Consider the following 25,238-nt stretch of genomic DNA (forward strand, 5'->3'; position numbering starts at 1 on the left):
AAAAAGAGAAAGATGTCTCTGTCATTAGCTGACAGAACCAGCTGGGGTCAGACCTGTGGGCTCATGGGTCACAGAAAACATTTTCCAAGCCCTCCATTCAAGTTTCAGTCTTGAACAGAAATCCAGCGTAAGGGGGCTTTTTAGGGAAGACTGGCTTCTGTCCGCCGCCTTTCAGCCGCTTTGTGAGCTGGAGAGAGTGAGCGGCTGGGAGAGGCCCTCGGAGGAAGCGGCTGGAACCTATGATATGCTGCAGGGACACAGGACTTCGCTGCCAGTGAGCACATTATGAGAGAAATACAGTACGGAACGCAGCGGGTTTCTGCAAACAAGGCATCCCTTTAAGTTAATTGGTGTTATATAGAAGCTGAAACGCTCCGCTTATTTACAAAGCTCCAGATTTATGTAAAGCAAAACCAATTACACTTAATGCCTAAACTACTCCAGGTGCTCAGAGATAATGTCGCCAGGCACTAGAGAAGAAACTGCCGTGTGAATGCACCCTGTTCCCAACCGAAGCGTCTGTAGTTACTGCAATTTAGCTAATCACAAGTGTCAACGCCAACCTGCGAGTTCTCAGCTCTTCTGCTGCTTGCTTTGGGTCAATTTTATAATTTCTGATGTTCTTTCATCGCAAAGGAAGAGCGAGAGTGTAATGAACACCTTTTTTTTCCCTCCCCATTACAATGTAGAAATTAAGGAGATGAAGGGACATTTGGGGAAGGGCCAAAGTCGTCCCGGTCCTTTTCTAACAGCCAGAGCACGCTGTGGCTTTTCATTTACACCAAGATGAGGCGTTTGGAACTTTCTTGATCTTCGGGATGTTCATTATGAGACCAATGCGCTAGATACTGCATTAATGAGGCTCCTTTGGGGTGTTCATTAAGCCCAAAACTGCAAGCTTGGCATTTAACCTTTCACAGCGAGGAAAGTTGTAAGAGCAGCAGGCTCAGCCCCACTGTTTTGCCAGGGAATTGTGCAAAACAACGAATAAGTTGTGGGGAAGAATTTCTGCCTATAGAGCTGACTTTATAAACTTGTCCTCCAAACAAAGGAACACATAGCAAGTAGCTGGAATAAGAAAAACGCCTGGGGTTTGACTGCGCTTAGAGCATTTAAAAATGCACATTGTAACCTAATCAAGTTACAATTGGCTACATTTCTTACTCCATGGCTCTAAACATTGGACAGATCAGCAAGAGAGGCATTCAATCACAGTCTCTTGGAATGAACAGTTAAAAAAAATGCTCTTGCCCAATCTAGCCTGGTTCTGGAGAGGAAGTCAAGGAAGGGTGCTGGGAGAACCTTTAAAGTCTGGGCGGCAGTATGGAAGAACTTAGGGTAGCGTCAACAAGACATGCAGTTTGGGGAGAAGACAGAGTCGCCTAAAATAGGAGGCTGAAAACCAAACTTTGTCACATACTGAGGCAAATTGTGATAAAGAGATGACAGGACATTAACTTTATTCAATAATAATAATAATAATAACAACAACAACAATAATAATAATAATAATAATTGTATGGCCTAGAGAGGCATCTGTCTGTATTTCCACTTCTTTGATCATCCTCTGCTACATAGTTAAGTTTGAGGGCAGCCTGGGCTCTATGAGATCTTGTCCCAAACCTGATAAGACCAAATAAAACCAAACCAAACGACCTCTATTTTAGTAACATTGCTTTTAAATTCTGAAGAAAGTTTCTTAATCAAGATATATTTTAGTAGAATGCCAAGGTCAAATATAGCAGAATTCTATACACATTTATTATCTAAACATCATATTACTTATGGTTTATAATACCTAGAATGCAATAAAGCCTTAGTGAATATACAGAAAGAAGAAGTAGAAGCATATTGTTTCTTAGCTTCTAATGACATTAAAATTATAAATAAATCTTTCATATCACCTTCAACTGCTGAACCACTGTAATGATTATACAATATGATTGACACGCTAACATGGAAAATGATTGTTTCCGGTCACAGAGTAATCACCAAGACTTTAAAATCGCTTTATTAGTTCAAGAGCATAATATATCATTAAAAGTCATCATAGTTTATTGGAAGGATCATAATTATTCATTGTAAATAAAGTACACTCTTCTTTATGTTGACTTTCCCAGTGAAACGTATGAAGTATTCGATTGAAGAAGAAAATAGTGGATAACGGGTCTCACAAGAGAATCAAATCCAGTTTCAGAGGGCTGTCTCCCAAAGATCAATACTTGAAGATGCTCCCTGTGTACTGCCATAAAACTTCAGAGACTTCTCAGTGAGGAGAAGAGTTTCTTCACAACGATTTCCACGGATGCGCTGGGCATTAAAATGATTTAGATTACAATATCTGAGAGAGAGAGAGAGAGAGAGAGAGAGAGAGAGAGAGAGAGAGAGAGAGAAAGAAAGCTTTCCTTAGGAGCAGATGTAGATGACTTGATAAATCACGGGCTTCCCTCCCTTGCTTGCCTACCTTTTATGATGGGATCGTAGATACTGGCACCGGAGAGATGATTATTTAAGAGGCTCACCCGGGCAGTCTTTGTACAAGGACAGGAGAGTGCTACCTAGGGCAGAGTAAGGCTCCCCTAAGGCCCTTTAGATGGTGCTCTCTTATTAAGACGAGGTCGTGCCGTGTGGCCCAAGCTCTCTCAGGACTCGATATGTAGTCTAGGCTTGTTTGAACTGGGGGGGATTCTCTGGTTCTAGCCTCTTAATTGATGGGCTTGTAGGATAAGTACACACCATCACGGCCAGCAGGATGGTGCTCTCCTATGAACACCGGTGAGTCTGTTCTGTACTGTCAGCGAAAGAAACCCGGAAATTGTATTGGCTGTGGATCCCATGGCTGCTTGGACCGTGATTTATCTGATAAAAGCTTATCAGATGTGTTATCAATAGTACTGTACTATACTGTATCAGACATCCCATGATGTTGGTGCTAAGATCATTGTTAAAGAGAGAATACTTGGCCACATTTTAAAAATGTTTACCCATTAAAAAATGTCTACTCCAATGTCTTCTCAGACCATGCTACCCTGAGAGGGAGGGATTGTTCCCGTTTTACAGACTAGAAAACTAAAGTTCGAATGTAAATCAATGTCCTTATGGCATACAAAGGACTCAGACAGTACTAGACCTTCTTCCAAACCAAACCTGCTCTGGTGCTTAGTCCCTTGACTTTGCTTGCTCTCACCCCTGTTGTGGTCATTTTTATTCTTGACCACTTCCTTTCCACCCACCCTAAGCTCTTGCTCAATAACCGCAGATCTTCGACTATTTTAGATTGGACACTGATCTTGAATCCCTTTGTACTAATGAAGTTCCTTGGTTCAGTTCGTCTCTTTGGTGCCTGGAACGGTGCTTAACAGGTTGGCTGACTGCATGCATGCATAAGGAGCTGATGAATTTGGATTCCAAGTAAGACTTACTTGAACTCAATCATACTTATAGTCCACTAGACCTAGTCTTGACATAAGTATAAGAGAAGAATAAAGCAGAAGAGAGTGGGTGTGTAAGGCCAAATTGGTAGGCACATTTAGTATTGCTAGTATTCTTGTGTATTTACTCAACTTCAAGCAACCTTGGGATACAGTAAGAGATGAAGACACCAACGCCTAGCTAGGTTAAGGGGTGTGCTTGTGCTTATACTGTCTACTTATACATGATGGAACAGAGCTCGCCAGCTTGGACTCTGAAGATAGCCTTTGTGAAGGACATAGGCTAATTCTTACAGAAAGATCATAACGTAATAACTGGAGAGCTTATAGCAAGGCGGTGGTGCCGCACACATTTAATTCCAGCACTTGGGAAGCAGAGGCAGGCAGATCTCTGTGAGTTCGAGGCCAGCCTGATCAGAGTGAGTTCCAGGACAGCCACAGCCACAGCCACAGAGAAAAAACAAAATGAAACAAAACATTTTCTTTACCAAAAAAAGAGAGACAGACTGTACAGGGGCTTTGGGGAAAAGAGTCAGGGGCTGGAAGGAAAAGAGCACACGTCTTCAACTTCTGTTTTCATGGCTGAATCTGTTTGCTACAAAGCTGAGGAAATCCCCGTTGGACATCCTGAAAGACTCTCTGATTTTCTAGTTTCATTCACAATCTAAGGGCCTGGCATTTAGAGAGATTACAGATTGTTGGAGAGACGCAGGATTTGTATGCTGCTAAGGGTAAGAGAGACTCATATTGAAGGGACTACTTGAGTTTTAGGTCTGGTACTTATCCATTCCTACTTTCTGAGATTCAGTATTTCCCATAATGGTGCAGCAGCTCATAGATATCAGGGCCATAGGATAACACTGAGCACAAGTTAAGTTCTGACTCAACAAGCTTTGGGTTTGCCACACCCATCTGTCACCTGGATGCTGACCCAAAAGACAGAAGCATACAAGACTGGTTTGGGCAAGGGAGAGGTGGCAGTGAGTGGGTCGATCTGTGGGTAAACGCATTGGGTAAATGGAGCCAGGTGAGGGCAATAAAACTAATTCCTGTGATGTAGCTCACATGGAGAGTCGATCTTTCAGAGTTCCATCCCTTAAAACCAGCTGTTGATACACTGTTGTGATTGACATGCACAAAGACTGTGACAGTTAGACAGTTTGCTCTCCGCATATAGCTAGTGTAGGTCAGAAAGAGAGAAGAGAAAGGCAAGGCGATGGTACACAAGCACCCGACTCATGGAGCTTCTCTGGCAAACAGGCATTGAGTGAATGAAAACCGTTTCCATGATCAGAGTCTTTTGCACTGGCAAATTGTAAGACACGTGAGGTTGTGCACAAGGAAGATGACATTACATTATTTTGACAACTTAGGTCAGTGTCCAAGGGATTGTCATCTATTGACCTTGAAATGGCCACTGCTGATGTAAAGGATTGAATGGGACCCAAATCTCTTTGGGTCATTAAAGTCTCAGCCGTTTGTTTAATGATACCTGTTGTTAATGGTACTGACTTATCCTGTAACTCTAAGGTAGTATTATAATAGACAAAGAATACCACTTTGGCATCATAGCATGCTTTAGAATGGAATAAAGCACTCATTTGGTGTGAGAATAGGTGGAAAAGGGCAGTCTAAGGTGAAGTTTTTGTTCAGAATAATCCATTACATTTCTGCAGGATGCTAGTTTGTCTCATCATGGCGAATGGGATTGTGTTTGCTCACTCACGAGTGAGTCTCAGACCTGTATTTCAGAGTCAGAAGTCGTTCCTCTTCCCACACACTCACCTCCATGAAGCCCTCCAGAGTCCCAGGATGTTGAGCAGCATCAAGGATGCCAGCACGAAGAAGAAGTTCTCTAGATTGCCTTTGTCTAATGTGTTTGGAAACCAATTGCCTGTTTGGAGCAAAGGTGCGATTGTCACTCAGCTGCAGAGTCGCAAGTTTCTGTGAGTATTTTATTATCCCGCAGGTCTTAGAACATTGTGCACCTTGGTAATGTTACCAGTGTGAGGAAGCTCATTATCTATCATTCGGGAATTAATGGAAAAATGATAAGCAACACACCCCAACACGGCAGGCTTAAAAAGTAACAAAACATTTCCCTGGGTTGGAAGGGTAATCTTGATCGTGGCAGTAATTCATCTCATCTGTTCTGGTCTCATTTATTCTTGGGGCTCTGTGTTTAGTTCTGTGCGTAGCATATGGAGTAAATACTTATTGACGACTGAACACTGTTTTCTATGAGATTGTCTTCTGCATATTCTAATCGTAAGACCTGTGTACACGAAGCCTATTACCCATTTTAACAAATGAAGTGAATCTAGGGATCTCTTAAGATCCTGTCACTGAATCTGTTGGAAAGATAACACTATTTTTTTTAATTGATGCGGAGATCTCTTTGAACCTGATAAATAACTATTACAGTAGCACAAATACCCAATAGAGAGTCTTTATTTTCTTATATTGCCAATCTGAGTATTTATGATGGTACACAGGATTCTAGGTAATTAATTTGCTGCTAGGTTTTGACTTTGTTTGTGGTCTTTGCTATTTTTTCCTCTTTCTATCTCCAAGTCAGTCTATTCACTGTAAGCCTTTTGCATGTGTGTTTATGTGCGTACATTACTGTGTGTTGAGTATAAACATATGCATGCAGAGCACCTGTGATATGGTCATGGGACAACATTGAGAGTCAGTCTTTAGGTCCCTTCCAGCCTTATTCAAAAGAGGATCTTATTGGCCTGGAACTCTGCCATGTGGGCTAGCCTAGCCTAAGAGCTTCTAAGGAGTCTGCTTGTCTCGTCCTGCCATCTCACTGTTTCTGGGATAATTGGCATATACTGCCACCATGTCTGCCTTCTGGTATGAGCCCTAGAACCCCAAACTTCAAGTCCTCACAGTTCCAGGGCAAGCATTTCACCAGCTGAGCCATCTACCCAGCCCTCCTCAATGGATTTTGACACATTGCTATTCAGCATACTATATAAATACAATATACATGTTATATATATGTTATATATATGTTACAATAAATGTAACACCCAATTTTACCAGGTGATTCTTTAAAACCAGGAATAAAGTCTAGTATGGTGGAATTAAAGGGAAATCTATTTTTGCAGGAAAATCTATGCAACCACAGTTCTGAGTGGCTAGAAAGCTGATACTGTTTGGAGTTAGAGAATAGGAGCCCAGCCTCATGAAGGTTGGAATGCCAGGGTGTGGACATTTCTCTGTCCCCTTAGGGACATGGCATCTAAGGTGTTAGTGAGGACAGTCTGGGATTCCAGCAATCCATCTCTGTGCTGAAAACCTTGATGATCAGCACTGGGCTCTGCACATAGTCTAGGATGCTTCTGGAACTAGAAGGTATCTCCTGGCCTTTTCCTGGTGAGTATATGCTTTCAAGTTAGATTTGAATCAAGCTTTCTGCTTTAGGCTGACATCCTAGGTAAGGTGGTTAGGATTAGTTGTATCACTTTCCCCCCCTCTCTCCCCCCTCTCTCCTTTATTTCCTCTCTTACTCTCCCTCTCTCTTACTCTCCTCTCTCTTCTTTTCCCTCTCTCTCTTTCACTCCTTTCTAACAGAGACTCTCTTACAAAAAATATCCTGGTTGTTTGCTTGTTTGTATGTTTGTTTTTGTTTTCTGGTTTTCTTTGGCTCTTACAATCCTTTTTACCCTCTCTTTTCACAATGTTTCCTGAGGCTTAGGTGTAAGGGTTATGTTATAAATTTATTAATTAGGTCTGGGATCCCCACAGTTGGCTCTTTGCATTTTGACCAGCTGTGGCTTTCAGTTTTCTGAAAAAAAAAAACCAAACAAACAAATAAACAGGGGAGGGAGGGAGGACATATAGCTGAGAGCTGGGGAGGAGGGGATGGACCTGGGAAGAGTTTCAGGAAGGAAAGAGGGGTGGATATGGCCAAAATGTGATGTGTGAGATTCTCAAAAAATTAGTACAAATAAATGTAAAACGATAAACCACCACAGAGGGGTTTGATCACTAATACAATTGATAGAAAAAAAAAACAATAAAGCTGTCCCCCTATGCTCGTGTCCCAATCACAGAATTAGCTTGTGTCTATTACCTTCTCAAACCCCATGAGTAAAAGTTGATGTTGATAGGGTGCACACCTGAAGTCCAAGTACTTATGGGGCAGAGGCAGCAGGCTCACCGGGAGTCTGAGTTAAGTCTGTACTACAGTGAAAGGTGCTGTCTTAAAAGAAAAACAAAAAAAAACAAAAAACAAAAAACAAAAACTTCATTGAGTTTAGAGCTGTTTTACAGGTTCTGTCTTCTGATTTCATTAAATAATTCTTCTTCCTCTTCTTCTCCTCCTTCTCCTTCTTCATCTGCTTCTCCTTCTTCTTCATCATCATCTAGATTGTGTGTATGTGTGGGTGTTTTGCATATATGTGTATCTGAGTGCCTTGTGCATGCAGTACTCTAGAATGCCAGAAGAGGGCATTGGAACCCCTGGAACTGGAGTTAGAAACAGTTGTGAGCTACTCTGTGGGTTTTGGAATCAAAGCTGGATCCTCTGGAGGAGCAGCCAGTGCTATTAACCACTGAGACATCTCTCCAGTCTTTCTCCAACTTATTAATTTATGTGCCATTATAAAGGAAATGCCTGATTCCATTGCTGTTCTGACATGATAATGCCTTCATATGACTATGAGAGGTTGCACTGAGCACTTTCCCGTGTGTCTAGGAATGAGTACTATAGCCCAATTTCTCTCTTTTCAGTATTTCTGTGCCTGTGCCTGTGTCTGTGTCTGTCTGTGCCTGTGCCTGTGCCTGTGCCTGTGCCTGTGTGTCTGTGTCTGTCTTCCTATGTTCCCCAGCTTCTCTAATTCTGTCTCTCTGTTTCTCTGTATCTCTGCCTGTCTCCATCTCTGTTTCTCTGTCTCTGTCTGTCTTGTCTTGGTCTATCTCTGTCCTTGTCTGTCTGTCTGTCTGTCTGTCTATCTGTCTGTCTCTGTCTCTCTCTCTCTCCATGTATAGGGCCTAAATACTCAGCTGTACTTAAGTGGTGGACTTGGAGTGTAGGTCAAGAAAAGGTGAGCTAACATCTCACTGATTTTCAGAAGACCTAAGCTACCCCACTAAGCCCATTCAAATAGTGCCATTTTCTTTTTCTCTTGAATTAATATCCCAATCATATTTCCATCCTTTCCATTTCACCCCGGCACTTCATGTGTCGTGCCATTATACCATTCTATCATCAGTTTGCTCTGGCTGGAGGAGTGCACGGAGCACATGAAGCCTGAGAATTAACATGACATTTAATTCCTCTTGGAGCATGAATTTCGGCCCATAATAAGTAATTGAAAAGACTATCTTTATATTATAACAAAGTCAAATGAGGGAGAAGAATATAAATTTTGAAATATCTTTAGAGGTAAAACATCATATTTCTAAGAGATTTTGCAATTACAGCAAATACCAGCCGTTCAGGAGACAGAACCAAGTCTCCTGGGCAGGGCAACACACTTCTACCTGTCACTGGGGACACAGCGGGCATGGATGGAAATCACTGCGGGACAGTATATAGGAATGTGGGGGACACAGAAGAGAGGACACATTACCAAGATGTCAGAGGAAATAAGTGGAGATGTCAAGCCATTCCATAAACCTGTAAATGGGGTTCACTTAAAAAATACCAGGTTGCTGCACTGCTTATTCTAATTCCTAATTATTTTCTATCTACCTATCTATCTGTCTGTCTGTCTATCTATCTATCTATCTATCTATCTATCTATCTATCTATCTATCTATCAATTTTGAGGTTCTCACAAAGTTTCTGGGCTAGCCTTGAACTCACTGTGCAGCCCACACAGTCCTTGAATGCGTAGTCCTGCCTTGTCCTCCTTGAGTAGCTGGCTCTAGAAACTTGCATCCTCAGGCCTTGTTCTGTATTTTCTGCTTACATGTTTTAAGCACCTGTCTTTTAAAAATAATGCTGAGCTACACACGAGCCCCACCTACGGGTTCTGATTTAACACTCCGGATAAAGGTGACTTTTGTGGTTAGCACCACCATAAACAGAACCCTTGCCTGGATTGGCAGTTTGCGACAGAATCAAGCCTCAGGTTGGACCATCTTCCTAAGAGCTACAGGTCGGTTTATTAATGCTTGTTTTTCAATAGTGGGGGTGAGGCACATTGGATGTAGAAAAGTGTACAAAGTGCCTGGATTTAAGGCAGACTTTTGAAGTCAAATATCATGTATTATTGAATACCATTTGTGATTGAGCAAACACGTGGAAGGCTTAAGCTTCAATTCCTCCACTCGAGAACAATGACAGCAATACCTCCCTCAGTGCGCTCTGACAAGAATCAAAGAGCCAATGGGTAGAAAGAATTGGGTACTAAAAGGCCCTCCTTCCATAAGTATCAGGCTGTCACCTCCCCGCCCCCTTGAGGAGAGAACTCTCAGACAGAAGCCAGGTACCTTGCACTAGATTTGGGCCTCGTTTCCTGTCAGTTATTTCTTCATGTTCTGTGTGCCCTATTTTTTTTTTTTATCATTATCTCAGGACCCGCTGTAAAATGTTCCATTTACCATCGCCAGTTGACTCAGCTCTTAGCACTATAACTTTATTTTAGTAGCTTATAAACTTTTATTGTTGTAATTCACATTTGGGCCATTTTTCATCTGCCATTTCTAGGGGCTGATTGAAGTCAGGGGCATCCTCGTCAAGGGAGACAAAGTGAAGACTTTAGGAGGGCGCTGAGGAAATGTCTCAGGCATGCAGCGTAGGAGAGCGGGAAGTGAACAGGAAGAAGACTGCCACAGGACTCTGGGGGCTTCTCATAACGTGGTACTCGGGAATGCTCACAGAGAACCTCGGTACTTGCTTTAGTAACATGTCAAGTTGGTCAGTAGGGACCGTTCCACTCCTGAGCTAAGAGGATTTTCAAATCATTTGTTGGCATTGTTCAGCATCTCCCTAAAGAACACTTGCTAACCTCAGTTTATTTGTTCATTGAAACCAATTTTAGAGAAAATTTGGGGTACCAGGAAGCAGTCACTCCAAGTTGCTTGCGCACGCCTGTAACCCCAGCACTTGGGAGGCAGAGGCAGGCGGATTTCTGAGTTTGAGGCCAACCTAGTCTACAGAGTGAGTTCCAGGACTGCACAGAGAAACCCTGCCTCAAAAAACCAAGAGAGAGGGGGGGGAGGGGGGAGGGGGAGGTGGAGAGGGAGAGAGAGGTTTCTAAATTAGTGAAGAAAATGGCAGCTATTCTGGAGTATTAGACTTCCTATGTACTTGTTACAATGTTGCTATTTTTCTGAAGTTATCACCTTACTTTCAGAGACAAAGAGACTACAGACTCCTGCAGACAGTTCCTCTGCAGGATGATTTCTGGAGGCTCTGGGCAGGAAAGAGACCCACCACACAGCAGACAGCTCCCATTCTGTGCTTACAGAGTACATCATTGGTAGTCCTTGTAGATGTCAGATGCAGCTACTACCATTAGCACTAAGCACGGGGCTTGAAGAGAGCTGCAATGGCTGCGTTGGAAATAACTTGCTTCAGATTCTCCTCCAAGCACCTCATTGGAAAAAGGCCCCTCCCCAAATTCTGGGACTAATTTTCAAGGCAAACGAGGTTCTTGGAATAATTCTCAGCAAAAATGAAGCTTGGAAATTTGAATGAGAAGCATGTAGGTTGACATACTTGGCACTCCAAACAGCAACACTACTCATAAGACAAAAACAAAACTATTCCTCTCGAGTCACAGGCTCTGCATCATAAGAACCAACATGTCCTCTTCTGCCTTGTCTTTGGGTTTCAAAGGCTCCAAAGGCTGACCCACACATTTTCTGGCTCTTGTTAGACATCTGCACCCACAGGGAAAGCATAAACACTCACACGACTGGCTTTCTGATGAGACAAACGAGCTACATTCTGCCATAGCCTCATCCCAACAGACTTCACATTCCCGCCAAAGATCAAGGCGACTCCAAGAAACCAACCTTATCCACCACTGTATCCAACCCAGAGGTCACCATGCCTATTTGCTGCCACTAATCCTCACCCACAGTCTTAGCTGGTTTAAGCTATTTCAGAGCACAACTCCTACCTCCACATGGTCTTGCTGTATCTGACAAGTTGTGTCCCCTCTCCCAGGTTGAGAGAACAAGAAAACAAATCATTGCTGCTGTTACCCACAGGCTCAGTGTCAAGTGCTTGTTTTAGCCATGCATTCTATTTTGGGAACAGTGGGAAGTCGCTTCAACAATGGGATAAGTAGAAGGTATAGAGTGAACTTCAACTGCAGCGATCAAGGCCACTTTGATATATATGTTATTCTCTCACATAAGTATTGAATTATCAGTGCCCCCTTCCCCTCCCTCCCTCCCTCCCTCCCTCCCTCCCTCCCTCCCTCCCTCCCTCCGTCCCTTCTCCCTTCCTTCCTTCTTCTCTGTGCTGGTTGATTTCTGCCAACTTGATACAAACTAGATTCACCTGTCTAGAGGGAAAGTCAACTGAGGAACTGTTTCTTGTGGGTTTGGTTCACTACTTTCTTAATCACTAATGGTTGTAAGAGGACCCAGCCCACTGGTGACATCTTTGGACTGCTTGTCCTGGACTGTATAGGAAAAGTACAGAGCAAACCATGGCAAGTCAGTAAGCATAGCGCCTCCATACTCCCTGCTTCAGTGCCTGTGCCCAGGTCCTGCTATGGCTTTATCTCATCAATGGAGGTTGGCCTGAGAGCAGAGGTAAACCCCTCCCTCCCATAAGCTGTGTTTGGTCACTGGTTTGTCTCAGCAATGGCGAAGGAAACTAAGATTCTTCCCTTTCTTCCTCTCCCCCCTCCTCTTCCTTCTTATTTTTGGAACAAGGAGTTGTCCTCATGGATAGACCACAACTGTGCTAGTCAGTACTGAGTTGTCTTTTTCTGAGCTACACTGGGAAGACCAAACCCGTGATCCACAGAACAAGAATGAATGGAGCACATAAAGGGTATATGACATCCAGGAAGTGCCACACCCTGAAGTATGAGTTCTTGCTTGCCCAGATCTCCATACATGCTTCAATCTACAGACTACAGCCCCCCTTCTGATCAGGATGGGGTCTGGGAACTCATGAATGGTGCATATAAGGTCTTCCTTCATCTTAGCATCCACATTCTTGGAGTAGCTTGGGTTTTAATGGGGTTGCTTTAACTGTAGATTCGAGCAAAAATGTTCTTACATATGCTCAGCTGGCAAAATGCCTGTCTTTATAAATCTCTTCTTTTGAGTATGAGTAAATAGGAATAAAAAAAAAAGGAGGGCCAATATGGGTATCAGAAACATGGCTACAATACGTATATGACTGTTGCTTGCTAGAGACAGAAGGCAAGAGCTTAAAATGAAAATAATGGGAGTAAAAAGAGGAAGCCATTACAAAACAAACAAACAAACAAACAAACAAACAACAACAAAGCCCCCAAAACAAAAACAAAAACAAAAACAAAAAAAAACAAAGAAGAAAAACTGATGGGAGGTAAAGGATGAATTCAAAGTGAAAAAAATCACACAGAGGGACCTGGAGAGGATTATTTACACTGATTAATAAAAAGAGGATTATTTACACTAATAAAAAGCACAGTGTGGGCTGGGAGAAGAGTCAGGGGGTAAAACACTTGCAGGGTAAGCACCGTAACGACAGTGCCCAGCACCCATGTAAAGCTGGGTGTCACCAAACAAAGGAACCAACCATGCAAGATTAACATTGGGGAATGAAGAGAACAACACGAAGAAGCTAGAAGGGGTTTGATGAAGGTTAGAACAAGAAGCTGATGTGGAAAAATATGTGGGTTTAATAGTTCTAAAAGCTGATGACTGATGAATGAGAACACAGCAAGCTCGAGAAGACTGGCAACCCTGGCAGGACCTGAAACAGGGATACAGAAAGCAGAGGGATGCTCAGCGGTACCCAAGGGTCCTCTGTTGATGTCAGAACTCGTGTGGAGACAAGACGATGACTTTAGAAAATCTTATTTGCCAAAATTGAATCAAGAGGAAATGAGGATTGTTAATGGCCAACAGGAATGAGACAGTCACAAAGAACAATATTCAAGAGAGACACTAGAATCTACATCAAAATTTCAATGATGTTTCTCACAAAGATGGGGAAAAATAATGTCCTAAAATTAGCATGGAATGACAGAAGACCTCCAGTAGCTAATCCGATCGTGAGTGCAAAGAAGGCTGCATTCATTACAACACCTGATTCAAAGCATGCTACAAAGCTATAGTAAGCAAAACAGAATGGCACCGCCCTGTAAGGAGATACAGAAGCTGCAAGACCAGTGGAACAGAATGGAGGAAGAAATAAATCTACACATTTACAATCAAAGAGGTTAAATCAGGTCAAGAAGTTAAACAGTAGTTATAAATTGAATAGATGAAAATATAGAAGAGAAACTCCACGAAACACTTAACAACAAAAATAAACATTTTGCTTGTTTTACTTTAACAAAATGAAGTGAAAATATGCAAACTAGAAGAACAAAACTCCAAATAATATATCAGATAAGGAACTGATATTCAGAATATATAAGAAACTAAAACTATCAACTAAAGAGAAAATAGCATGTTTGAAAACAAAGGACCCAAGGAAACATTTTTCCCTAAAGACACAACAGCCAACAGATATTTACTAATTACTAATTACAACAGTAATTTCCTAAATTAATAATTACCAGAGAAGTAAATATTAAAGGCAAAATTGTGTGTCGCTTCTCATCCACAAGAAAGACTGGATGAAAAACAAGGGTGATCACACATGCTGGTGGGACCCAAGGAATGAGGACTCGCACACTATGGGTGGGAATGTAAGTTACTGAAATGGACAGCACCATGAAGCTCATTGAAACGCACATATTACCATTCCTGTGTGCCAACTAGGAACTGAAATCAGTATGTTGAAGAGATGTCTGCATTCTCCTGTTCCTATACTAATCCAAACAGTGATTATGATTTCTAAGACATAAAATTCACCAAATTATGCATAATGTATGAAAGAGCTAGGAAATGGATCCCCGATGAAGTATCATTCAGCCTTTAAAAAAGGAGAAAACTCCATTATTTGCACCAATCGGGGTGAATCTGAAGGGCACTGTACCAAGTACAATAAGCAAAGGACCACGAGATACATAGTGGACAAACTCACTTACAGATAAAAGCCTACCATGCAAAATCAAGTTGTCAAGGGAGAGCGTCAAGAACAACATGGTGGTTAGCAAAGGTTTGGGGGGAAAGGGAAGGCAGGGAAAGGGAAGATGTTGGTCACGAGGGAAGGATTCCAGTTTGGAAGGGTAAGTCACAGAGACGATTGATTGCATGGCTTGATGCTGTAGTTAATAGTAATGGATTCTATGGTTCGAAATTATTCACTGTGTAGATTTGCACTGCTCTGGCCCAAAGATAGAAGCACATCAGAGATTGGGCCTGTTGACTGGCTTGACTTGAACTTCCTACCATGTCAGCGTGTCATAGAGCCTCATCCTACTCCACAGGCGTACACGTTATTCACTGCCAATCTGAGGCGGGCATTAGCGTCCTCATGCGCGTCCTCCCTGTGGTGGGAGAACTCAAGCTTTTCCCTGGACTCATCCGGAACACCACAGGAGGGTCATGGTGCTGTCAAGTGCTGTTTACTCTATGTTGTTTACGTGTGATTTCATGCTGGAGGTTTATTAATTAGGTGTGTAACAGTGATGGATCATAAGGTGATAGCAAGAGCTGCTCAGGAATTATTGAACACAATTTAATGTGTTTTGTATAAATGCTGGAAGAAAGATTATGTAGGACGACACTTACAACTTTATAAGCTCACAAGCACACTTAAGAGGAAAATGTGACAGATCCGTATTTATAGCGAGGCAAAGTGTGAAAGTCTTCTGGTGGCTTTGTTACTCTGGAAAAATGACATAAAATAAAAATGTGAAAACGGGAAATAGGGACAAAACATTTTATCTACCCAGGGGCTAGGGAGATGGCTCCGTGTCAAAGCTCGTACGGCGGAATCCTGGTGGTCAATAGTGAACCAGGCAAAAAGATGAAGATGGTGGTGCACAATGGTTATCCCTGCATTTCCAGAGACCAGAGGCAGAGACAGGAGAAGCAGCTGGAAGCTCCCAGGTCAGATAGCCTGGAGTACGTATGCTGCACTGCGGTAGAAAAGCACAAGAGGCTCTGTCTCAACAAGGTGGAAGGCTTGGACCACCTCCGAGCAGTTGTCTTCTGACCTCTGTGAGCCCATGCATCATGAGCCACCGTGCGCAGCCGCAAACTGTCACGTGCCCCACCCCGCCAGCCACCACCTGCACCTCTGCACTCATCTGTCTCTTTTCCCATTGCACACTGTTCTAAAATTGTAAAACATCACATTTGTTTGAAGATGGGATTATTCTCGCTGCAAAGCTAGTTGGCGATTGATTGACATACCTTAAACTTACTAAGAAAATTTGAGAAATTTTGAACAGATGTGAACAAAAGCCATCTCTGTGTGGATCGGTAGCCATCTTTCAGCAAGGTTGTAATGAGAGAGAATGAGTTTATGGCAAGAAAAAAGAAAAAAAAAGTTCTTATAGTTTATTTAACGTGAAATGTTTAGTGCACATATAAAGTAAACAAAATATTGCTAAAGGGAATTAACAAATGTTGAACAGACTAAAATGTTCCAAGAGCCAAGGGTTTATCTTAATGGTACAGTGCCGGCCCAGCATTCTATAAGGCCCTGCATTTGGTCCTCAGTGACTCAACAGATTTCTTTTAAAAGTAGCTTTATTCCACGTTAGTGGAACATATTTTTCCTAAAGTTTAACTGTACTTATTTTGTTTAAGTAAAAGGGTCTGGGTAAAAGATGAAGAATGGCTGACTGGGGAAAATAGATAAGATAATTCTAAAATTTATCTCTAAGTAAAATCACAAAGCACATAGAACCAATAAATCAAGAATAACAATAAATCAAAGATGATTAGAAACATTGGACATGAAATCTATGTTATAACATCCCAACAACTAAAAGAAAAGTTCTGGGAAGCTCAGAATGAGAGGTGGCCACGAGAAGCCAGACCACCGATACCCTGAAGCAGCTCCTAACATCACCTAGGAAGTGAGTGGCCACACTGTATCACATGTAATTTAATTAAATTAATGTGTCTTAGAGTGGTGGGATTGCTTAACCAGCTTTTCCTAACATATATTGAATAACACAGTAAATGTTGGTTATTTTAAGCAAATTACATATTTCCTTAGAAATGCAAATGTCGCTCATGTGGGTGAGAACGTTAAAAGTAATGTTCAACCACAGGAGTGCGAGATGGCTCAGAGGGTAAATGTTCCAACGTGCGAGTCTGGCCACCAGAATGCTAGCGTTCCAGCTGAGAAGCCCATGTAAAAAACCCATGTATGTTGCTGTACATCTACAATCCTGGCTCTACCACAGGTGAGGATGGAGACCAAGGCAGGAGAGTCTCCTGGAGGTTGGTAGGCTGTCTAGCTTGGCGTGTGTAACAGGACAGGCAGAGAGACACTGTCCCGAACAGCGTGGAAGGTGAGAAGGGCATAGAAGGTGATGGCCTCCACATGCACTTGTGTACACTAAGAAGAAAGCGTTCAGCCGTGAAAATTCCACAGGCAAAGACGAATGCAGCAATAATAATTGTCATGGAAAGTGCTCAATGGCTATGAGCATGTAGGTCAGTGGACCAGCGAAACAAACATCTCCGAAAGCGAAACATGCAGTTGAAACTAGAAAAACCTTAGTGACGAATATGACTGAAGGATCATATGCATAAGTAATATAAAGAAAAGAGTTATGCTTCTCTTTGTAGTTATCTCAGGAGAGCAGCAGAAAATGAAAGAGGAAAAATGAACAAAGAACCTGACTCAAAGCTTTGTGACAAAGAAATACAGTATTGATGCTCCAAGGATATTAAAGCTTTCAACCGCACAACCCAAAGAGTATGAAGAAACAATGGAGATCAATCTTTTGCTAGTTGCATAGGCAAAAGTAAGAATATGATGCCCAAGTGAGATTAATAGCGAGAGGCAAGTTCTAGGTTTGGGATTTAAGTGGAACACCTATGTGGATTGCTATGAAGAGATTTATTAAAAGACTTATTAATGCCATCGAGGGAAAGACAGACATCAACAAGACGAGGCCTCTGAGGAGGGACCGGGTGCACAGGGCAGAGGAGGTATCCCTCTCTATGTGGTTTACGGGAAGGGGAATTCTGTGCCCTTTGATTGGTAGCTGGTTCTCAATACCTACTTGTGCTCGGGCTGTCTGCTGGCCTGGGGCCTGGGTCAGAGTCAGCTCTGAGGTTGGAGAGAACAAGAACCTGCCTGGACCGAGAAGTCAATAGAAAAACTTTACAAGATGGTGTGGCCCTAGGTGAGAATGGGGGTCTTCCCATGCCATCAAGATCAATCGACACAGCCGTTTGAGGCTGTCTCACGTCTGTGAAGTCTAAGACCTTCAGCCTCACTCATGAATACTTCCACTTCTAGGAGTCCATTCTTATGAGATAGTAAGAGATGTTGTTAAGGCACACACAAACAAGCTCACCTTGGTGACATTTGTGACACTGAAAACCCAGTGCCGGTCTAAGCATTCTGCAAGAAAGGAAAGGTATGCACACCACACACCATGAATCCCACCCTAACAGTTGTTAAATACGGGCTTTTAAAATATTTTCTTTCATTTTTTTGCAACTGCAACTGCCAATAACACAAACACTCGCAGTTTTATTTACGGGAAAGAGAAAAGAAAGGACTGGACATGCCTGTGTTGTGATTTATAGCGAGTCTCTAGAATCCTATTCTCCAACTATCTATACACACATAATCTTCAGGACCTACTCATGTGCACAAGTAGGAAACTATTAGAAGAAAATTCATGTGAATAATTTGTCCATCAACTTTAGATTTGAAAATTACGCTTAATGTGTGTGGGGGGAGGAGACCCTCAGAGACCAGAAGATGTTGTCAGATCCTCTGGAGCTGGAGTCATAGGCAGTCAGGACATGGGTGTTGGGAATTAAAGTCAGGACTTCTGGAAGAGTAGCAAGTGTGCTTACCCACTGAGCCATCCTGGCCGCTTTGCTGTACACCATCTTCTCAAACCCAGCTGCCTACCTACATTATAAGTGGACTTAGTTATTCATATACTATGTTTACAGCGGAACACTGGAAAAATTGAACTTGACAAAACCACTTGTGATTAATCAAATGATCTAGTGCTGGGTTTTTGCCACCTGCACCTCTGCATTGGCAGGTCATTAGCAGACTTGAAGCTGCACCTTGAAACGTGTATGTGAATTATAAAACTGCCCTGTTGTTTATAACCTGTAGTAGCCCCGGTATCCCCTCCCAAGCCATGAAGAGAACAAGATGGATCCAAGGTCTACAGTACCTAGCTCCAGTGAGGCATAACTCCAAGGGAACCACAAAATACCTCAAAGGTACATGGTGAAATTTTTATATGCGACCTCCTATTCCTTTAGATTGTAAACCCATCTCTGTCCTTTCTGGGGACATTGCTATGATCCCCCTTGTATTAGTTCCTAGTTCATTTGGAAGGCAAAAGAACTGAAAGTTTTGATGGACATCTTTCGGAATGTCTTCAAAAGGCAGTTGGATCCTGACCGATTATTTCTTTTAGACTTCATTATTATTTTTAAAAAGTTATTTGATAGGACTGGAGAGTGAGCAGGTGTCTATGACTGTTGAGATAAGTTGAAATGGGTGTATACCCTGATGTATTTTAGGTACACTTTCCCCTTCCACTCACCCCCCCATGTGTGTGTGTGTGTGTGTGTGTGTGTGTGTGTGTTTAAGAAGCACACAGTTAAAGAGATGCACAATCCATTCTCCAAGGTGTACCAGCTTCTGCACCCTGGGAAATAAACCCAGGGCAGAGAAGAGAGCTTTGGAACTGGTAGTCCCCCCATGGCTATACGATCCTGGTAACTCATGTGTTTTCTGAGCTCATTTTCTTCTTATATATGTGGGGGCTACAAATATCTGCCCCCAAAGGCTTGTGTAGATTTAGTGAAATAATATCTTTGTGGAATGCATACAGCAAGGCCTGCCTATAACTGACACTTAATAAATGTTAATTTCTTTCCTTTCTCCTTTCAGTAACCTGATTTAAATGCTTCATTTGAGATTCATAGCTCGCCTACCTGAGTTAATTTTTAAAACACATTAATTTTCATGATACCTGAAGGAAATAATACCTAACAACTGTATTCTAACTTTGACTTTTCTATCATTTTTTTCATACTTATCTAATAGAAACTCAAATTATTATTTCCTTTAATTTACTGACAAGGAAACAGAGGCACAGAAGGGCTGAGCTGTTTGCCTAAAGTCAAATAAAGGAGACAGAATCAATATTTGTTGAGTGAACAGATGAGCTGAAATCGGCCTCAGACCCATGCTCGGCTCAACCCCGCTCTCTACTCGCCCTGCATTTCGGCTTCAATTTGCATTTCCAGTTCTTGGGAATTGTGGATTAAAATGAAGTCGAGTTGCTGTTTCTGGGAAGGGACACCGCGTCTTTGAGAACGGTTAGAGAAATCATGACGCATTGTTCACCTGAACAGGCAAGGAGAAGGGCCTGGATGGTGTTTGACATAACTTGCTCTCTTATAAGGGCGGGTTCATTCTTATGAAGAGCGTCGGGAGGGAAAACCCATCAAGATAGTGTGTTCTCTTGATGATTTCAATGAATTATCATGGAAATGAGTTTCAGAAGAGAGGTAATGCTTTGTGATAATAGCCCGATAATGCCATTAGCTATGAACTGTAATTGTAATAGCATTAGTCAAATGAATATATCTGATATTAATTTGAGTGTCATATATTTCTGTAAGGTTCTTCTTGTTAATTAAACAGCCTGGGCATTATTAATTCACCATCTATCCAGTCCCTGCACACAGTAGGCACCCAATATGTATTTGCAGAGTGAATTCATAAATCAATCCTTAAGTGGAGTTACTAAAAATAATAAAATGCTAAATTTAAGTGCTTTCACGGGTAGAACAAAATTTAATTTTTAAAGATTTCTTTATATTATTTTTAATTACGTGTCTGTATATGGGTATTTGCCCATGAATGCAGAGCCATCAGATACCCGAAGACTGGAGTTATATTCAGTTGCCAGCAACCTGATCTCACAGTTGGGATTGAACCTTGGTCCCCTGTAAGAGCAGTACATGTTCTTAGCCTCTGAGCCATTTTCCTCCTTTGTTCCAGATGATGAGTTTGCTTTGTCTAGTGGATGCTCATTTGGTTTGTCTAGCAGATGCTCATTTGTGAAGTCTTTCCTTCCTTCACAACTAAAGTCACTGAGAGTATTCTTTACAATTTTTAAATGTTTCCAAGAAAGGTCTTTCTCCTCTTTCAAATATTTAGAAGCAAAACTATTTCTTCACATTAATAGGAGTATAGAGAGTCTGCCCTTTCAGCCCGTGCCTGCTGTCGGTGGCTTGCTGCACATTTCATAAAGAAGATGGGGTGGTGCCTGCTGGCATTCTTGCCTGCCTTCTCCATCCTTTCCTGAGCCTTCTTTGTGGGAAGAAGTCCAGCTCTAGGTGTTGGGGCCTGGCTGGGTCTCCGTTCCCTCCTCCTTGGAGCTTCAGCGCCGTTGAATCCCTCCTTTCTCCTGTAACGTTTTCCTTCTCTGCCTACATTGGCTGTTCTCAGCAGTCACACACAGTCAAAGAGTGAAAGCAGCAAGAGCTGGTACGTAAGACTCCCTCAGAAACAAGGACTTCTCAGTTGAGCTTTGGGACTGGGAGTCTTCTACTTTAGGGTAAGTATGTCTTCAATTTTGTATGGATCACGCTTTGCATATTTATGTCCCCAGTAGTGTACGGGGACATACACTAAACAATTTATTCACTTTGTATCTGAGATTAAAATTTAATTGCACACTCGGTGTTTTGATTTGCTGAGTCTGACAACCTCGCCCACACACCCTTCCAGCTGTCACTCATCTTCCAAATCGTCTCAGCCCGAAGTCCTTCAAAAGAGCACCTTTGTGTCCATGCTTACCTAGGCACGCTGCAGCCCTCTTCAGTCTGGTTCTCACCCCCATCCTGAGACGGCTCCTACGGGTGCTATGAGAGACCTTAGTGTAGCCCCGGAATGTCAAGTTCTTAGGCAGCTTTTCATCCTGCTAGCTTTCACACTAGCATTTGAAGACATGACACACTTGAAATAACCTCTTAGGTTTAGTGAAAGGAATATACATATATCCACACATGTCCACGTTCACCACATACCTATCTATATCATACACATACACGTACACACATATAGATGCATACTTAGGTGTTCATGTGCACATATATGCACACACATGCACATGCACACATACACACACACATGCATACATACATGCACACACACATGCACATGCACAATGCTACCCCTAGCACACTAACACACCAGGGAGGGCTGTTTATCCTCTGCTTTCTTCCACAGACTCCCTTATCTCATCGCCTTCTTGAATACTTCAAATCTAAACTCCGAGCCTCAGGATTCTTCCCCCCTCATTTTTAATATTCACACTTGGTAATTTCATTCAGTCTTATGGCTTGAAATTTTATTTTTGTGCCAAACATTTTTGTATTTCCATACCTAGTCAAAGTCTTTCTGTTTTAAGTGTTGGCTGTTTCTATCTAGATGACATTCCACTACACCAAACGTAATGTGTTAAGTGTTGCAGCATATTTTTCTTCCAAGTCTTTCCCATTTAGTAAACAGTCTTTTCCCATCCAGTGAGTTCTCAGGCAGCTGGTGTTTCCGTAATTCCATCGCCTTCCTCCTGTATCTACTGATTTTCAAAACCATCCCAAAGCGGTGTTGGTTCCATCTCAGAAGCAGGGCTGCATCTCAGGCCTATTTCTCTGCTTCGTTAATATCCTTATTTGCCTGGATTATTTTGTATCCTTTTCCTTCTGAATGTATCTTTTTTTTCTCCGGTTCAAAATCATACTACACCCACAGAAGTCTTTAAATACCAGTAGAGGTGTCATTCACCCAGTGTCTTTTGATGTAGTACATTTAGGCTGTCAGTCAAAGGTCCCAAATGATTGGACCTCTGTATCACTCCACAATGTTATGTCAGTCTCTCCATTGCTGCATATTTTCAGCTTTCTGGAATCTTATGGGCTCCTTTCATGCAGCCAATGATTCTCTAGTCCTAGGCCCTGCTATAGGAACTGTTTACCAGGACTAGATCAGGGCTTCACTCACCAAGAAGAAAACTGCGTGCTCTTCTAGTCTTGGCTTTAGAACCATTTCCAGGCTCTCTTCCCTGAAGATTCACATTTCTCTGACTCTACCCTGCTCTGTGTATTTGCCTTGCCGAAGAGGTGTCATCTCTGATATGAATCCAAGTCACCTGGGTGACTAAAGTGACTGCTTCATGTCACCTTATTCACAGCAGCATCTGAGACTCAGGTAGAATGTGAGAACTGAGTTTTTGCATCATGGATGCTTTCTTTCCTAAAGAATTATTGAAATACTCTAGCAAATGGCAAGTAACATACACCTCACTCACCTGGAAAACTTTGGAACCTCGTTCCAACTACAGCAATCTTAATGACAGAAGTCATTATCTTTGTTTGTATACAACACGTGTGTCTGCTACTTGGGAATCATGTTACTGTTTTCCTAGAGTTCTCACAAAAGTCTTGGAAGGAAAGTCATTTTAAAGCAATGGCTCAAGCTCAGAAAAAAAAAAAAGAAAAAAAAAAGAAAAAAAGAAAGAAAAGGAAGAAAAAATAAAGCAAAAGTTAAGCCCATAGAGATGACTCAGTGGTAAGAACTTGTCGTACAAGCGTGAGGCCCTGAGTTTGAATCTCAAGAACACACTGAAAATCCAGGCACAGCCGAACTTGTCTGTTTCCCCAGGGCACTTACGCGGCGATGGGACTTGGAGACAGAACTGCAGGAAACTAACATGGTAAACACAGCAGGGATCAACAAAGGGACCCTGCTCCACCCAAACACGATGGAAGATGAGGACTGGCGCCTGAGGTTGTCCTTGGACTTCTATATGCATGCACACCCCCCACCCCCCCCCCACACCATGACACAAAATAAAACAACAAAAAAAGCATATTATACTCCCTTATATTCCCTTTCCTATATTTTGTGAGCCAATAGCAGTGGTTGGTGACTGTCTATGCCAGTTGGGTAATTTGGGCTCCTCCTTGGTACTGCTATGAACTCAAACATCCCTGGGTAGCATGATGGATTTGGGTGGGATCTAAGGTTGAGAGTGGAGAGCCAATTGCACCCGAATTTCCTAACATTGTCCTATCGGGAGGACCCTGTGCCTCCTTTTGACTGAGGAGCAGAAGGCTTGACCACTCAGACATGGGCCTGACCACAGATGGCTTCGGGAGCAGCAGGCTATGTGTTCTCCACTTTGGGGTCTATGAATCTATGATCTTAAAACACATACATAATCAAAAGCCCAGTTATAGACCTGAATTGGAAGAAACACATTTCTAAGAAAAAGACACGGACCCAGGAAATTCGGCTGAATACTTTTCCACCCAGAAAAAGTCTTTTCTCCTTTCAAGCTCCCTGTAACTGCAAATCCCTCTTTCCAGAGCGACTCCGTGATTCATGGTGACATGGCTGTCAGTGCCCTCAATTCTTGTAGATATTTAAATGAGAATTTAAAAAGATCTCATTTTTAATTTAAAATGGTCTTGATTTGAATTAAACAGCCAAATTCTTTGTACTTTTCCTTGAAACTGGAGGAGGTGAGAGCGAGGGGACAGGGGGACTCAGCTTGACCTCTTCATCTTGCCCAATTTCTCCATTTCTTTCGGGCATTTTCCATCACCTGTAACTCATCTGTAACTGAGATGTCATTTCCTCCTGAATTTCTATTTTGTTATTTTTGTCAAAAGGTGAGTTTGGAGTCAGGAGTTTGAGGAAATTGATCTTGCTCCTAATGGGATGGAGTTGACATAGGCGGTTTGACTGACTTTCCACTGCCTTACATTAGCATCGCTGCTTTTAGAGAAACCTTTCCTGAAGTGATTAGTGTAGGAGGACGGGTTTAGTCTCGTCTTCTCCTTTAAAACGCTCTGAGTGAGCGATCCCAGAAGGATCAGATTTCTCACTTGTACTGGAAATGTCACTCTAACAGCTATCTCGCTGCACAGTTGCGTTTTGAGAAACCCTTTGAATTTACCGCGTTCACACCATTTCTCCACCACTGTGCTAAAAATGACTAATGTAGCTCGGAGCCAGGAGACTATGATAGCTGATCTACCCCGCCCTCCCCGCCCCCCCCAGCCCTCACGACTGATAGGGATTCCATAAGGTTGAGAATGCCGTAAATGGCCCTGTGGAACCGGAGGCAGTGTCAGCTCTCTAACGCGGATCACCACGTTATTCTGGTCAATCTCATCCCACAAAGCCATCTGAGCACGAGACTGACTTGGCTTACCTAGTGTTCAGAGAACGCACTGTTACAGCGTGTGACGGTTTTGTATTTGAAACTAAACCCTGGCGTTGGAATTTCGAAATGCTTCATTTAATTTTATCCTATAGCCATCTCTGAGGAAAGCGAAAAGCATTGCCCATTTTTAATTAAGAGGGAACAGTCTTTCGAGGGATAATGATTTACCTAAAGTGATATTTGTGGTCAAAGAGCCATTTCCTTTGGGGGACACTAATTAGTCACTGTAAGCCAGCATAGGATCACAACACCATATCACTTAAACGAAACTCATTTCCTTTCTTGAATTATATCATGA

General features: G+C 42.3%; 1 protein-coding gene across 2 annotated transcripts in view; it reads right to left on the reverse strand.

The window, feature by feature from the left end:
* Positions 1 to 1,429: 1,429 nt before the first annotated feature.
* Slc15a5 (solute carrier family 15, member 5) overlaps positions 1,430 to 25,238 on the reverse strand; it is a 96,331-nt gene continuing 72,522 nt past the window's right edge. Inside the window, exons 7-8 of one of the 2 annotated variants that reach the window (XM_017321607.1) lie at positions 5,217 to 5,325; positions 1,430 to 2,310 (exon numbers count right to left, since the gene is read on the reverse strand). In XM_017321607.1, coding sequence (XP_017177096.1) covers positions 2,256 to 2,310; positions 5,217 to 5,325 — 164 coding nt within the window. In that variant the 3' untranslated portion in view covers positions 1,430 to 2,255. Of the gene's footprint in view, positions 2,342 to 5,216; positions 5,326 to 25,238 lie in introns of both variants that reach the window. The other variant, NM_177787.4, reaches the window with a different exon arrangement.

The sequence above is a fragment of the Mus musculus genome, chromosome 6 (assembly GCF_000001635.26).
Source record: "Mus musculus strain C57BL/6J chromosome 6, GRCm38.p6 C57BL/6J".
In the NCBI taxonomy this organism is placed as follows: domain Eukaryota; kingdom Metazoa; phylum Chordata; class Mammalia; order Rodentia; family Muridae; genus Mus; species Mus musculus.